The 16,541-nt window shown below is 43.5% G+C and overlaps 1 protein-coding gene across 2 annotated transcripts in view; it reads right to left on the reverse strand.

The window, feature by feature from the left end:
• The window catches only part of HUNK (hormonally up-regulated Neu-associated kinase), a 59,045-nt gene that overhangs the window by 29,283 nt on the left and 13,221 nt on the right, over positions 1-16,541 (reverse strand). For both annotated transcript variants that reach the window (XM_055702509.1, XM_055702508.1), the window contains exons 2-3: positions 9,539-9,831; positions 625-680 (exon numbers count right to left, since the gene is read on the reverse strand). In XM_055702509.1, the coding sequence (XP_055558484.1) occupies positions 625-680; positions 9,539-9,831 (349 nt within the window). The remainder of the gene's footprint in view (positions 1-624; positions 681-9,538; positions 9,832-16,541) is intronic.

Raw genomic sequence — 16,541 nt, forward strand, 5'->3', positions numbered from 1 at the left:
TTAACATTAATGGGAGTTACGCAGAGGCAGTGAGAGACTATACCCACCGATGATTAATCTAAAATGTCTGCACAGCTTGAATGAAGCGAGCACTGCCTACAGCTGATACCCAAATACAATCAAGACTCTATCACTGATCTTTTTTATTTTTTAACAGCCCTCTAAACCAATTTTGTATTAGGTGCTGGAAGCAAATTTAATGAATATAAATATAGTACCAAATTTTGCCAGCTGCTAAAAATGTGTGCAACTCCCACTGACTTCAGCGGAAGCATATGCATATGGGGGCAGAATCCAACCCTTAGTAAATATGAAATTATCAAGATAATAAAATAAATTACTTCTGTAGTGTCAATTCTTTAATTCTTTAGAAAGTTCCTGATTTGAATATGAAAGCTGTTGGTTAAAAGATGTAGGATTATTCCCATACCCAGTTAAAGATGAATTACTTGGAACAATTTTTCACAAGATGCTGTCAGGAACAGCTTGATTGCTATCTATACTCTCTCAGCTCCTCTCTGCAGCAACATTAGCAGTTGTCACAGGGAGGATTATGAAGTCTCAAAAACTCTCTTTCCAAAACTACCAATTTTAATTACTGGAATTGCCAAACTGGTTTCATACCAATAAGCTTGATATTGTTGTCTTCATCTAGCAACAGATTTTCTATCTTCAAGTCTCTGAAAGAAATAAAATATTTTGAGTGAGCCTCCAAAATAACGAAGCAGTTTCCCATCACTCTCACCAGTGTATTTACAAGATTCATATATAATAACACGTATCATGAAAACAGCACACGGTTCCACATTCAAAGCAGAAAGCCCCGTGCATTATCTCCTCTCCAAAATTACCAGTGATTTCACACAGTTTCCCACCTATTCTTCAGGCACAAAATTACTTTATAAACGTTTGTCAGTACATCCTGTAATTAATCAGGTTCTTCAGAATTCTCATGTACTTAAAAGTCTGCAGAAATCTTAAGACACAGGAAACATTTCTAATATATGTTTTTGGAATTGGAAGTCACTTTCTCATTACTCTTCTGCAGGGATCTATCTGAGGAGTCAAACGTCTATCCGCTGCTACCATCTGCAAGGGAGACCAGAATCAACCTTCCTTGGGGATGAAGCATCCAAGCTCCTTATAGGGGTGGTCAGCATTGGTACTCTCATTTGATAGAGGTGAAAACTGAGGCTAAGGGACTGAAATGACTTGCCCAATGCCATCCAGAAGGCCAGTAACAAAGCTGAGAGAAGAAACCACACAGATTTTCCAAGTGCCACATATAGTGCTTTCTCCACCATGCCTGACCTCACAGAGCCACAGTACATATCAGGGCCTGGACCAGTTTTGGGAAGGAGAGGATAAAATGAAAGCAGTCTCCTTCTACAAGACAACCAACGCTTTACATGTACCCCTTCATCACTTAAGAACATGGTTGTGCTTTCCTAAGCCATGTTCTACCTGAGAAAAATATTCCTGAGATCTCACACAGACACACACAAACACCCCAAAACACCGAACTGTACAGACTAAGCATTAAGTATAATATGAAAAAAATCCTTTGGGTTGCTACACAACTTGTTCATGACTTCGAGCAGTTGGCTGTGTCTTTATCACAAGATTTTTTCCTCCATCCAGACATTAAATATTTCTAACGATCACCATGCCGGGATATCAATAGCTCAGATGGGCAGTGATGCTTCTCCCAGCACGCTTCAGAAAAATCTCGATAATAAAGCCATCAGCTATAATTATGGGAAGTCAGTGACATCCATGGTATTTTGCCTTTGTAAGGCAAAGGGAGTAATGAAGGATGCCTCTATTACAGATGAAGATATAAGGCTTAATAAAATAAGACAAGTAAACCAACCAAATCACACCAAGTACTTCCACAAGAAAGGATCTGGGAAAGAAAGAAAAACAGCTGTCATCAACTCCAAGCCTTTTTAAAAACGTTCCTCTCCATTTCACTTTACATCCATGCTGTGTTTCAAATAAACCTGAGGCAGGAAAGCACTTGCAGGTAGGATGCCACTCACTTCACCAATACAACTACAAGTACCTTCTCCAGATGCTTCTACACCCTAGTAAGCATTTCTTGCAGATTTTCCTTGCTGACACATGTGGAAAGAAACAGGGGAAATACTACAGGAATCTACCAAAGGAGAGTATTTTGCAAATTTCAGGTATTCAGGGGCGATATCCAGGCTTTCCTAGAATGTCCAGCTGAACGCGTTTTCAGGAGAGGAGTGTCTTCTGCAGCAGTCGTCTTCTTGGAGAAGGAATGTAACTCAGGCAATAAAGCACCAGCCTGAGAGACAGGAGGAGGGGATTATGCTCCCTCCCTGGCAATAACCCAGTGCGTTACCTTGAGGAAACCAGCCACGTTAAAAGTAACAGCTAATTTCAAATAACAGAACAACGATGTTACCACATTTGGCCAGGTTTTGAACCAAGACCCAGCCTACAAAGAGCCCACTCTCCAGCCCTGCTCCTGCTCCAAGGGCGAGCGCTGGCTCCAGGCTGTGCACCCCAAGAGCCCAGCTGTCACCCACAGCATCCCTCTCCTCACCCACAGCATCCCTCTCCTCATCCAAAGGAGATTCCACGTGCTGCAACTGCGCTGCAGACCCACTGCCCTGCAACCTCCAAAATGAGCCTCCCTCGGAGGGCAGCGGCTGCTGCTGCAAAATGGCTTCATACAAGGAGGATGTGCCCTGCCAGGTGGATCCGGATCAACCCGCTTCTGCTTCCCCCTACTGCCAAAGAAGGTCTTATTTCTTCACATCTCACGTCTTTATTGCTTGCAGGTGGAGGTTTTCACAGACAGTGTGATTAGCCTCTAGAAAGATATCGGGGCTGGGAATTTAACTGGAGAGACTGCCAAAAAAAAAAAAATATGGGAAAGAGGAAGGGATAAAAAAAAAAAAAAAAGCCAAAACTAAACTGAAATTAACAGAAGAATGTGGAGCTTTGGGTCATACATTGCAACATCTCAAAGCAAGAAGAAAAAACATTTGGAATCTCTGAGTATATTAAACATTAGCTAAGAAGAGGTAAGACTTTAAAGATAAGGGAATGGAAAGATGAAAGCTGTAAGATGAGGAGAAAAGGCATGCAGGCAATTAGAATAATAAATGAGTGACAGGAGGATTAAACATAAACACAAGAAAAGATATTTAAAAGGATTCAGGGTTAAAAACATAAAACTAAAGGTAAATATTTCAGGGCATTTTAAAGCTATTATAGGAAAAAAAATTAAGAAATAAATATAGCCTGAGTATAGAGTGCAATCAGACCTGGTTAATTAAAGATATTTACCCATATGTCTATTCTCAGCACATTTGCTGGGAAGTAGTAACTGATATAATAGTCCATATGCACATTTTTGTCAACCCATGTCAATGAAAGCATTTTTTGTGTGTGTGACACCAGGAGCTAGGACAATCGTTTTTTACTCCTTGATGCAACCTAACGAGAAGTTTTCACACAAACCAGCCTTAGAGGCGTGAAGCAAAAGCCGTGCAAAACCAAACCAAAAATCCTCAGACTAAGCCATAGTTGGAGAACCGCTACTACACAGATGTGGACCTGAGGGCAGGACCCCTGGGCAGCCCGACCCCCTGCAGCAAGCTGGCAGTGGGACATACAGATGGCAGCTATCAACAGCCAGAACAGCAGAAGGGCAAACAGAGCCTGCATGTCAGGACAAGATCCGTGGCCATCAGGACAGAAGGGTTATTCAGTGAATACCTTAAGCGACTTTAACAATGCACCAGGTTACCCACCATTTCTTTCTGACAAAAAGTGCAGTGGTACGATCCAACTACACGTATGCCTTGAGTTCACCCTACAGACAAGATTGATTTTCCCCAAACTTCCTAAATGCTTTATGATGTCAGTTCTGTCCAATTCAAACTTTAGTTACATTTAAGAAAAAGAGAGGCTTATCTGAATTGCTGCATTGTTTGAACATTTACATTAATTCATTGCAATGGAGAGAGTAGTACCAAAAGTGTTAGGGAACCCTGAATTTCATGCACTATATTATCAATGGCTTAACAAATGAAAGTAAACATAATTCCTTATTTATTTTAGTCAGTGGAGTTTTTTGCATGTTTTTAATAGCTGTATACTGCAAGGCAGAATGTGAGTTACCAGCTATGACACGCAGAGCAATTGAAGTCCTTGTTGAAGTCAATGAGAAGACCCAGAGCACTGAACATCAGATACACATGCTGGTCCCTGCGGACTCAAAGAGCCTCATAGTTTCGCACGTGGCTTGCATTTTGTGGTGGGCTGGACACAGCTGCTTTGCAACTGGAAGGGCTGGGCAAGCCCTCTGTTATGGCAGCAGCACACGTCACGTTGTGTGGGGTTGAGTTGGGGAAAAGAAATGCAGTTGCTGGAGACCATAAGTTTTCCTCCTTGAAGTAAATCTGACCTTGTTTCTTACTGTCACAGCTCCTCATAAAATAGGGCTAAAGGATTTTTTCCCCCCCCCTTACACAAGTTTTTGGCATTCATTGCTGAAAAGCTTCAAAATATCCTCTGATTAAATACTAAAGGAACAAAAGATTCTGCCTTCTCCTGAGGGGTTAGTTCCATGATGCTGAGAGTGTCTAACTATTATAGTACAAGTTAGTCAAATCTGTGAATAATGAAGACACTCAAGAAACACCAAACTGCATTACCACAATGTGGGGAGTCAGCATATATTTATGCCTAGTCAGCTCGTGAAGCTAGCAACACACACTCAGCATTCCCTGTATTCGAAAATACACCTCCATGGGATGCATTTGTCTAGGAGTTTGCTTTCCTGTTGATGGGGCTGATTTGTTTCTGGCTTTGCTTAAGAGCTTCACAGACCACTTTGGAAACCCCAGCTCCAGCCACTGCCTCCCCTGAGCAACACAAGCCTGCTCCACCGCACGAGCTACCGCCGGCTTCAGCTGTCAGCTCAGTGTGCTTTTGAACGACGCTTATTCAGTGCCATTGCAGGCATCAGACGGCAAAATTTAAGTTTTTGCATTTCACACTTTATTGCTTGTCTGGAGGAGGAGGGATGAGAAGGAAGGTTTTACCAGCAAGCAGCTGCAAAGCAGCAGTTGTTGGCTGCTGTTTCCTGCACCTTATTTTTAATCAGAACAGCACCACAAAAAAATCACTCCTTAACTACCAACTCGCAAGCCCACTTTCTACCCCATGCAAGAGCCGGAGGTGAGTTGGCAAGGTTGGAGAGATTTGGGTTCACCATCACGTCCATATACATTTCAAAGGCTTTATTATGAAAATATTATTTATTGAGTCTGATTCTTCTATCAGTCACAACGTCACCAAGTACAACGCAGTTGCCTCTGTAAAAGAGGAATTCAGTCTATTGTCTTCACTAAAACAATGTTTAGTTTGTTTACAGCAGAGTACTCCAAAAGAGAATGCCCAAAGATAATTTTGAAATCTGACAGCAAATAGAGAGACAAACCAGCTCTGCACTTCAAAAGGAGACTTTGTTCTGTAGTGCAGGATCCATCATAAATATTGCATCAGCAGCCAGACTACTGGCACTTAAAATTAATCGGATGGAAGTTATCAAAGCCAACATATCAAAGCAGCAGGTACCAAAGCAGGAACCCCGTAGCACCCTCAGCAAGTGGATTGCATGGCACTACCTTACTCAGCTAGGGAAAGAGATCATGGAAAAATATACAAACTCCGCTCAAAACCTCAGGGCTTTTTTGTGTCTTTCGAACTCCTGATCTGGTTTTAATTACAAAATGGCAGTGGAAGGTATGAATACACTGCCACGAAGACAGAAAAAGGGGAAATATAGAAAGCTATCTTTGCTACCAATACATTATTAAATTCTTTTCTTTGACATCCTGACAGTAATTGCAATTACTTTAAAGGGGTTGTTGAGGATTTCCTTTGGGATACAGTGGCAAGCACCAAGGCTTTTGCTTCATTTTCTCTGTTGTCCTTACACTCCCAAGGGGCTTATTGTTCATCCTGCTTTTTGACAGCACGAAGGCCTATGTAAACACCCTCTGAAAAGAGAAAGCTTCACCAGACACTGCCATTTGGGTTTGTTTTCCTCTGTCAGAGGGAAAGATAAATATTCCTACCTGATTCACAGCTAAGCTTGTTGAAAGTATATTTTTAGCAACCAACCAGCTCTTCTAATAGAAGGAATGAAACACAAACAGTTACATAAAATTATATATAGAACAGTGGCTTTTTTTTTTTTTTAGTGAGCAGCCAAGGAGTTCTGAAACCTGGACACCCCTCATCAAAGACGTAGCTCCTGCACTCAGGAACCTGCAGCCTTCACCCACCGTAGTAGATGAAATATTTATAATTTAAAATATATCTATATTACACAGTCAAACATGAGTTTGGGGGTTTTGTAACCTCTCTAAATAAAAGGATGGTTCTTGAAGTTTTTTAATTTTACACTGTTCACACATCAGTGCCTCTTAACAAAAGCATTTCCACTGAGTTCTTGTCCAAAGATCAGAGTGCTTTTCTGCCATGCCGAGTCTTGATTGTAAGTCATGAAGCTTACCAAGTAGTATTCATCAAATAACGTAAGCAAATTGCATGCAATTTATTTCATCTGGCTTTTTTTCATCCCGAGTTAAAGAACATGGTAAGCCATCTATATTATTTCCTGAATAATGCAGACAAACCCAGTGATTTTTTGTAATAAAATACTCAGTGAACACTTTTCAATGTCCTGCCCCATTCAATGTGAACGATGAAAGCACCTGGAAAGAGACAAACAGTAGACTGCCTTCTGGCCCAGGATGCCGTGTTTTGTTTCACAGGCAGTGAACGCCAACACCCACAGATTACCACGTAGATGAAAGTGCTGTTATTTTTACCTGCTTTAAAAATAACAACAACAAAACATTGCCATTTCATCCAGGGTGAGAATGAATCAGACTTCTGCACTATTTTTTTCCTCCCTCTTCAGTTGCTGATCGAGTAGCCTGTTTTTAGAGTTGCCACGATCAAAAGGCTGATGCTGAAGGACAACTCCTGGGGTAACTATTATTCTTTCTCCCTCTCTCGCTCACAGAGAACCAGGAGAATAAATATGGATTGTGCCACCAGTGTTCTTCCTGCATCCCTACGTTGCTCTACATACTCTGTTTGCAGAATAAATCGAGGCATTGAATGGTTAAGCTAGAGAAAATACTTGCAGATACACGGCCTGTGATTCTGTCAAGTTTTATCAGCTCAAGCAGAATTGGACCTGCTCATTACCCAGATGGAAGACTCCCAAGAACAAGCTCTGTGCTGTGCTGTGACTTGAGAAACAGAGTGGATGGAGTACACTGCCTTTGGGGTAAGGATTAATCCAATGCCGCAGGGCCGGACGGATAGAGCTCAGCTGGCAGATGCAGCAGAGCATGGCAGTATTTCCAGGGCTGCTTCCTCCCTCTGCTCTGCTCGTCAAGGTCCCACACACTGCAGTCTCTTTGAGCTGCGCCTGTGTTCACACGGACAGCGGAGAGAAGGGGTCAGGGCCAGAACTGCCGCGAGTGTGCAGCATCCGTCCAGGAACTCGAGCTCCTCAGGCTCACGGTCTCTCTGAACCCCAAAGCCTTTTCTTCCCACCAGAGCAGCCTGTTGATTCTAGCTTGTACCTAGTGAACAAGCTATTTTTGTACAAAATACGGGTCTGATTCTCCTCTCAAAAAGAAGGGAATCAAAGCTAAGCCTACCAACCCCCCGTAAGTGCTTCAGCTACTATGCAGAGGGTAAATTTTTCAGGGAGACGAACTGCTGCTGCTGAACGCAACACTGCTGTTAAAAGATAAACATGTTCAGCTGTTCCTGCTGGGTTTTCCTCTGCCCATCTCAGAAACTTTGACCTTTTTCCTTCCTTTCTCTCTGTACATACCAGGTATCAATTGATCCCTTAAAGCAGGAAGTAGACTTCCCTTTTAATGCCCCAAACTGTGGGGTTAATAATTTAAAGAGGTCAGCAGTTTAGCTGCCGATAGAGAACCTGCAGAACAGACATGGTGGCTGCTCGAATACTCAGTAGTACCATGAAATTTCGCTCAAGATATGACCTCAGTACACCCAAGGTTGTATGTGCACATAGCACCTATCCCTAAGGGACCACAGGGAACACACAGATTGATTCTAGGCAAAAAAAAGGCAGTTTTCAGAGCACACGCATTTCCACCAGGCCAGATGCACCCAACAGCGTTGCACAGTGGTAGGCAGCTCAGCACACAGCTGGGCACAGCTGGAGGAGCTGGCTGTGGGTTGCCTTCAGGCGGTTTGCCAGCTGCCTGCACAGCAGCCCTCTGGATGGGTGTGTACAACAGCTCTCCATCTTCTACACAGTCAGTGCAGCCAAGGAAACTAAGACCCAGATCCTCGAAAGTATTCAGGCATCTAGCTCCTGCGACATGCCTACATAACCTAAGAGGATGGGGCCCACACAACTTGCTCAGCATCATATGGGAACTATGTGGGAGTCCAGACTTAACACCAGTTGGCCCAAATTTAGAAAGCAGAGCCTCCTTCTTAGACATTATCCTATAAATATACCTAAGAACAGAGGACAAGACATACTGGCTCAGACTAAAGGTCCACCCAGCCCACCGTCCTGTCTCCACAGCAGCCAAGAGCACGTAAGTGGAGAAGGTGACAGGGACAGGCAACAATGTGTGATATCTCCACCTGCGCTCTCCCAGCCTCTACCACTTGCTGATTAGAGGCTTCGGGCAGAGGTAGCTACTCATTCAGCAAACCTCCACAGACTTCTCTCTGATGAACCTGCCCTGTTTCCTCTGGAGCCCAGGGAAACTTTTAACTCCACAGCACGTTCCTGGCAAGGAGATCCACATCCTGCTTATACACCAATTGAACAAAGGTCCTAAAGAAAGCAAGTGACATATTGCAACAGCTCTGGATTTCTCCTGAGAAGACACTGCGAGATGAACTAAATGGTTGCATACTCTGCATTGCAGTTCACTGTCTTCAAACTTGCAAGGTCCTGTTGAGGCAATGTAACAAATGGAAAGAGCAAAGAAGCAGAAGCAAGGGACCTGTGTGGTCCCATTTGGGCTTTGTCCCAGCTGTGTCGCTGCGAGGCTTTAGGCAAATCAGTTCACCTCCCTATACCGCTGTATTTCCACCAGTAAAACAACAGATGCAACCACCTCCTCAAAGAAATACTGAAATGATTCATTAGTTAATGTTGGCACAGAGCTCTGAAGAGGCAAAATAGTACTTACAGGGAAAGAGCCCTACTTTTGCAAAGCACAGGCTTATATTTCAGGACACGGAGTCAGCATGGCTCCCGTGTGCTCACCTGCAGCTACATACCTACTTAAGTGCTTTCTGCAGATACTTTCTAAAGTATGAGTATCTACAACAGTACCATGAAGATTAGCCAAAAAAGCTGTCAGAAGTATGTTCTCATAAGGAAGTCTCCTTACTAATACAAATAAATGCCAAAATACCACTTGGAGGCTTTAAGATAAATTTTAACAGAAAGGGTTTTTAAGATTACCTGTGAACTACTCCTGCCCGGTGAAGATGTTCAACTGCCAGGATAAGCTGCCGGATATATTTGCGTGCTTCATGCTCCTCAAGTCTTTTTTTCTCATAGATCTTGTGCATCAAGTTGCCACCAGGGCACAGCTCCATGACAAGGTAGTAGCTGTTTTCAGTTTCCAGTATATCCAGCAGCTGAGCAATATTCGGGTGGCGGATCATCTGCTGGATCTGCCCTTCTCGTCGCAGATTCTTGGTGACATAGGTGTCCTTTTTGGCTCTTTTCTTGTCAATTACTTTCACTGCCACCTAATGAAAAAACAGAGGAGAGGGAGTTGTTGGTAGTCACACCTATAATTCAGTCCTTTAACCTTGTATAAACAACCTCAAAAAAAACCCCAAACCAAACCAAACCACAAAACAATGTCAGTCTCAACTGATGCGCCATGGTTTCAGGCACAGCTACCCAGGTCTGAGAAATAGCTGTTTTTTCCAACCCCACTGACAATTTCTTTCTTTATTGCCTTTTACAATGACAGACAAAAGTTACTGCAAGGGAATAGGTAACAAAAGAGAGGAGACAATCTCATTAACTATACCCACTATAACACTTAGTATACTTAATGCTGGGCATTTATTTTATCTATTTTCCCATAAAGTCTTCAGGCTTGTGTTTACAAGTTTTAAGTGTCATTTTTGGCTTTTCCTGGCTTTGGATATACGAGTTGAGATTACATGCTTCCATGACAAGTTTCTTAAACTATAGCCAAGTGTCAGCTTCGCATGACAGAATAAAAACATACTATGAAAAACAAAATAATTTTGGTACCACTCTCTTAGCACATTTCTTTTTCCTCTTTCAAAACGTACATGAAAGAAGATTCCCTTGTGACTTCTAAAACTAAGCAACTCTGCAAAACTTTTTTTAATGCGAGTTCTCAGGGGCACACCTGCTCACAGCTGTCCAAGTCAACTGAAGCCCATCATGAAAGTATGCAATAAAACTAGGGAGACTGTACCACAACCTACGACACACCACATGCTAGTGTCTATCCAAGCGCTTCCCTTCTCACTGCTGGTGCGGAATGCCAAATGAGAACAAAAGGATGGAACAGGCGAGGGTATCGCTCTCTTCTATGCCTAACGAATCTGGTTCTTTTTATTGTTTTAATGGATTCACTAAATAGCCACAATAAAAGTATCTGCCTTTTTCTGCCTCAAATTTATAGCCACTTATTTATCTATTGAGATTTCTTGTTTAGATTGGGTGCTGCAGACTTCCAGGTCATCTGCACCAAACAATGATTTAACAGCTTGTGCCAGGCTGAGCAACAAAAGGCACCACAAAATCCTCCTCCAGGGCTCCTCATTTCCTCAGAGCTCTGCCACAAAGAAGTCCTTCACCGCACACACCCAGAGCCCTCAGCTCACCCATCATTACCCAAGTGACAGCTGCTTGTTTGTCAGGATGAGGGGGCGGGGGGAAACACAGTGCTCGGTATTCCTACGTGACCCTGAATTTTACATGATGCAAAGGAGTCTTGTTTGCATGGGTACAGGTCCAACAAAATGCACAGAAAATGCCACATCTGCCCCCCTTAGACAGAGGCACAAAGATGCTGCATCCACAGCTTTGCTGTCTGCCTTGATTTGGCCCTGGAGGATCTCCCGCATTACCTTACTCCTACAACGAAAAGGAGTAACAGATGTGGGGAAAACCTCAGAGTTTTATTTACCCTATTCTTAACACCCAGACAACAGCGCAAAGCCCAAGAGGCCTCCCTCCACCTCCAGCTCGTACAACATCCCTCCTCATGGCTGATGAACTAACTACTCGCAGCAAACTCACTTTCAACTACGGCCAACAACCCCGTGACAATCCACAGCACAGTGTGCTGGTGGGCTTTGGCAACAGGGAGACAAACTTATTCAAAATGGATCTGGCTGCCTTCCTAGCTTGAGAAAGTGCCAAGCACACATCAGGCACATGACAGCTCCCAGTCTGATCAGCCTTACCTTTATTTTTTCTGCAAGCAAAGGAAAGGTTAAATTAGCGAACATTTTGGTTTTCCTTTACAGAGAACAAAAGCCACAAAATACACAGTCTGGAAATATGTCAACAAAAATAGATCCGTACCCTTTGACAGGAGAACTTGACTTGATTCAAGGCGTTATCAGCAGAGAAATTGAAAAATAGAACTACAGGAGTTGGGGCTTCATAGTCTGTCCTAAGAGCCAGAAGTCAGTATCACTGAGCATGTTAATAGCTGGATACAGTTCTGCTGCTGACAGATCATTCTGATGAAATACTCTTGATCAAAAGATAAGGCTGAACACCACACACAAGACACCTGCCTAGGTGAAGCCCAGAGCAGTATCTGGACCATAAAAACCTGGAAGCTACATTTCTGACTAGTCACACTAAAGATCATTTAGTCGCAAGATAAAACAACAGGTAAATCAGAGCTTAACTTCACCGGTTTTGAAAGCCTCAGGTGATTCACCAAGGAAACAGTCTTAAATTAGCACGTTCTTCCATCTAATGAGATAGAACTGAGAACACAGAGGCTTGCATGGATTATTTAAACAGCAAACCACAGAAGTTATTCTGGTGAGGACAAATTCATGGCTTACAGAAACATGAGATGCCAGATTGTTTGCTGGCAGCACAACACAATCTCTGCAAAAATTAAAAAAAAAAAAAAAAAAAAAAAAAAAAAAGCTGATATTTTCCACAGCTGCAGGATACAAAGCATGGAGTATTAACAGTATGGAGCAGTGATCCGTTACCTGTATCGGTAAGTCATCTTCAATCCATTGACCAACAAAAAGCACACTACTACATGTGTCCACATCTGTTGTCCAGGGTGAACACAGCTGTGGAGATGGGGGCAACCACCTGAACCCAGGAGACAGAGCCAACTACGCGTCTACTTGATGACTTTTTCACTGTCACAAGGAATTAGCTTTCTGTGCCTTAAGGACAAATTTTCTCCTTGATTTTGACAGATACTTAGTCAGGCACCCTACCTATCCCAGCAGACAAGCAAAGCTGCTGTCAGACCCACCCTCGACTCCAAGCTACCTTTCCCCCTCCCAGGCCCCTTGCATCAGGTCCCAGAGATCCACCAACAGAGCTGACAGAGCTGACAAAGGCGGAAAAACAGCTCTGTTGTGGCAACAGCTTTACATAGGGGAAAGAGAGGAGTACCCCACCAGGTAAGGCTGTGGCAGACTTCCACCTCCCACACCGGGCAGGAAACCAGCTTTGGTGTGACACTGCTGGCTCCTGGGACAGACGTGCGTGGGACCTTGCATCCTCTCCTAGGTCCGTGCTGCAGTAGACAGATGCGCCCCTCTCTCCATCTCGGGGACTATTCAAAAGCCAGGGGCTTTAAAGAAACCTCTGTAGAGCTAAATAAAAAGATCTGTACCTGACCTAAACACACAAGCAGCCTACCAACCTTCATATGGACGTCCTCCATAATAGCTTCTAGCTTTTGTTCCTCTCTATTCCTCCTGGGTCTTCTTCCTTATGATTCCTTTCACTGAGTCTCCTGTCCATCTAGTCAACGCCTTTTCCCTTGCACTGCAGTCTGTTTTGATTTTGCTTTCTTGTAAGATCACTTTGCTTTCCTAAATGAAATGCATCCCGTGTACAAGCGTTGTGCAATGGAGTCAGCATTCTTAGGCAAAGCTCCTATGGATCTTTTTTGCTTGTTTGGGTTTCTTGGATTTTCCTCTGATTTACAATTTTCTCTGAAGCATATATAGGAAATCTAGGGATCAAACACTCCGTGCTCAGTTACTCCAGGGTTAACTTTGCTAAATAGCCCCAAGTTCATCCGGAGTTAGACCAAGGTAAGTGAAGACTGAATGTGCACTGATGCATTTAATGTACACAGTACGGTGTAGATGTGTGTGCATATACCTGAAAATTTCATTCATGTAGAAGAAAAAAGCATCCAGTAGAGAAAATACTGCAGATGTTAGATAACCAAAAAATAAACACATCCGAGCTTTCATAGCCTAGTCAAGACATGCCAATTATTCAGTTTTGCTTTCCCATGTTTCAAGTATGGGCTCTTTGTCTCTGCATCATGCATATCTCCTGACTTAAATTCTTGGCCAATATTGGCACAGAAATAAAAAACCAAATGGTAAAGCAAGTAATTACTCTGAATATGTAGCAACAGAGGCTCCTGACATTCAACACTTTGCTTTTGGTTAAAGCTTTGCTGTGTAAATAAATAAATGGTTTAGGTTATTCTGTATTATGAGATACAAAGATGAGTAATAGGCCATATTTTTGGTTCCCGACTCTTAGAATTACACTGGTGGAATGAATTACTTTCCTGAAGTTTATGGTGTGACACATCATATGAGCAATTGCTGCCTCTCTCAATCGTCGCACTAAAATAGTTCAGGTTGAGCTAAAGCATACTGAAGCGGAGGTGAGGTGGAAGTGCAAGCACCACTCTTCTCCCCAGATCCTTGAGGAAGATGGTGACACTGCTTACAGAATGAAGCAGTTAAAACACCATCAGCAAATACAGGCACGTGTCATCACCCAAACAAAGCCACGTGTTTGACACACACAGGTGGAGGGGTTTTGCCAGCTCGTGTTCTAGGAGAGCTTCTGAATCTGCAAGAAAGAGGCAGGGGGGTGGAGCTGACTGGCACCAAACTGCACAAAAACACTGACAGCAAGGCCTTGAGGAAAAGCAAGAAGAGACAGCTTAAAGGACCAAGCGTTGCCTGGAGAAATCTGGCAGCCAGGGTTTTGGTTGCTAGATCACTGCTGCATCCAGAGAAAACACATTTTGCACCCTCCCTCTGAACAGTCATGCCTCAAACATATGAAATTGCACCAAAGCAAAGAGGTGGCTCACATGCATCCTAAGCATGTCCCAGCACAGCATCCACATGCCCGTGCAAGAGGCACATTTCGCATTGGGCAGTTCCCCATATCTGTGCCCTGACCACACGCCGAACCCACAGAGCCAGTGACAGGTCTGCTGTGCCAGGCAGGAGGAACTTCCAGGTGCTCAGTGGGCAGAAGTCACTGTCATCTGCTCCCCCTCCCCTTCTGCTGGCTATTTATAACCCCACCAGTGACATTTGGGAAAAAACACAGGTCAAGAAGTTGTGCTTTTGTTAGTGAGGCAAAGATGTTTGCTTACCCGGCGGACATGCAAAGGTCTATTTAGATCACTGCCTGACTGCTCTGCAGCACTGTCGTTTTGTCACACTGCACAGCTCAGTGAAAGATTTTTTTTCTTCATACCAACCCTTCACAAATGCTCCTCGGTGTTGGAAGTCTGCTTTGAAAACTTGGATTTTTCAACTTCTGTCGTACTTCAATAAGAAATTCAAGGCATGGTACACCTGCAGTGTGCTGCTGATGGGAAACCAAATGCTGGATACCAGGATGATGCTGAACATAAAAACATAATAATGCTGGGGGAGTGGGGATCCAAGCCTGTTGTAGAACCTAATTTCAACTACACACAAAATTGATGGAAGGCAATCAGGTTTCTGTAGTTTCGGTTGGCCATCCCCTCCTCCCCAAGGTGCAAAGAGCTCTATTCAAGCCCTGATTTAACAGTAGAAACATCTATCCCTCTACCTAGCTTTCCCTGGTGAATCCCAGGCTTCAACCAGTTAAGCCACATCACAATATAAAATAATGATAAATAAAACCCAAGTAACAACCTTATGATCAGCAGTGACATCAGTCACATGGTACGTTAGCACTCAGGGAACACAGGTCCAAGTTCAGCTTCAGGTTTCTCGCTTGCCAGGTGGGATGTCTTTGTACGGGCTGCCTCTTGGCAGAAGGATGCATCTCAATGGCAGCAAGCCTTCTTGTTTGCCAGAAAACAGGTTTTTCTCAATGGCCTCTTTGCCAAGTCAAAGTCAAGGGGTCTTGAACAATACTCACATCAGATGTTTGCCATAACAACGAGAAGAACCCTTCATAGCAATGGCCCCAGCTCAGCAAATAATGTTGTAACATGTTTTAACTTTACAGAGAACAGAAGATGGTACATGACCTTGCAAAATCTGGGGATGACATTTTGAGGGCCTTTAAAGAGTTTTCCCCTTTACCCAACCACTTGAACTGTTTCCTTCTGCAAGTTCTCTCCTAACTTTAAAAAAGAGGAAGGCAGTTCCTGCAGACCTCTGCCAAAGGGAGCTTCAGCTGAATTGAGAGGAAAGTGGTTTGAATAAGAATACGACAAGCACCGTTGGCCAGGAGACCAAGAGAAGCAAATTCAACTATCAGAGGGACTATTCAACTATTGGAAGGACAACCCCTCTGCCTTTTTTTTTTCCCTTTCCTTTTTTTTTTTTTTCCTCCTGCACTCCTCTTTTTTTGCCAGAGTCCTCCTTCTGGCAGACCTGCTGGAGATGATGCCAAGCCAGGCGGCAGCGCTGACTTTCAGCACCTGGGCCATGGGCCATTGGAGGCTTGGTGTACCCTAACCATTGAGATGAAGTTCAAAGCTGCAGGCTCGAAGTGCAGAGACAGTCAATGGGAAAGCCTGAGACTTGGACTCCTGCACCTAAACCCACAAACCTTTATTGTCTAGTTTAATCTTAGCCAGGAGAATAAGACGAAGAGCCAGACCATGCAGGTATTTTACAGCCATCATTAGTGCAAGCCCATCTCCAGCTTTTTTTTTTTGATATGCCCAAGAAGGCTCATGCAATGAATTAATTTTCTTTTCTTCCTTCCTTTCAGTGATAGCTGTCTGGCATCACTTCTAGTTTGCTGTGTATTTACCACTGTTCTCACCACAAAAATCTGAGCCTAGTTTTTAAAACTGGCTGGTGATTTTGGGTAGCCAATTCAAATCATACTGAGCAGACCTTAATCTGAAGCCTGCACAACTGTCAGCACAGACCTGAAAGCATCACTTCAAGGGTATCTCAGTTTGGGCAACCAACCAGCCAGGCATGTAACAAGTTGCTTTTCACAACTGAATCCAAGGATTAGAAAAATGCCAACTTCA

Source organism: Falco cherrug, chromosome 2, assembly GCF_023634085.1.
Source record: "Falco cherrug isolate bFalChe1 chromosome 2, bFalChe1.pri, whole genome shotgun sequence".
NCBI lineage: Eukaryota > Metazoa > Chordata > Aves > Falconiformes > Falconidae > Falco > Falco cherrug.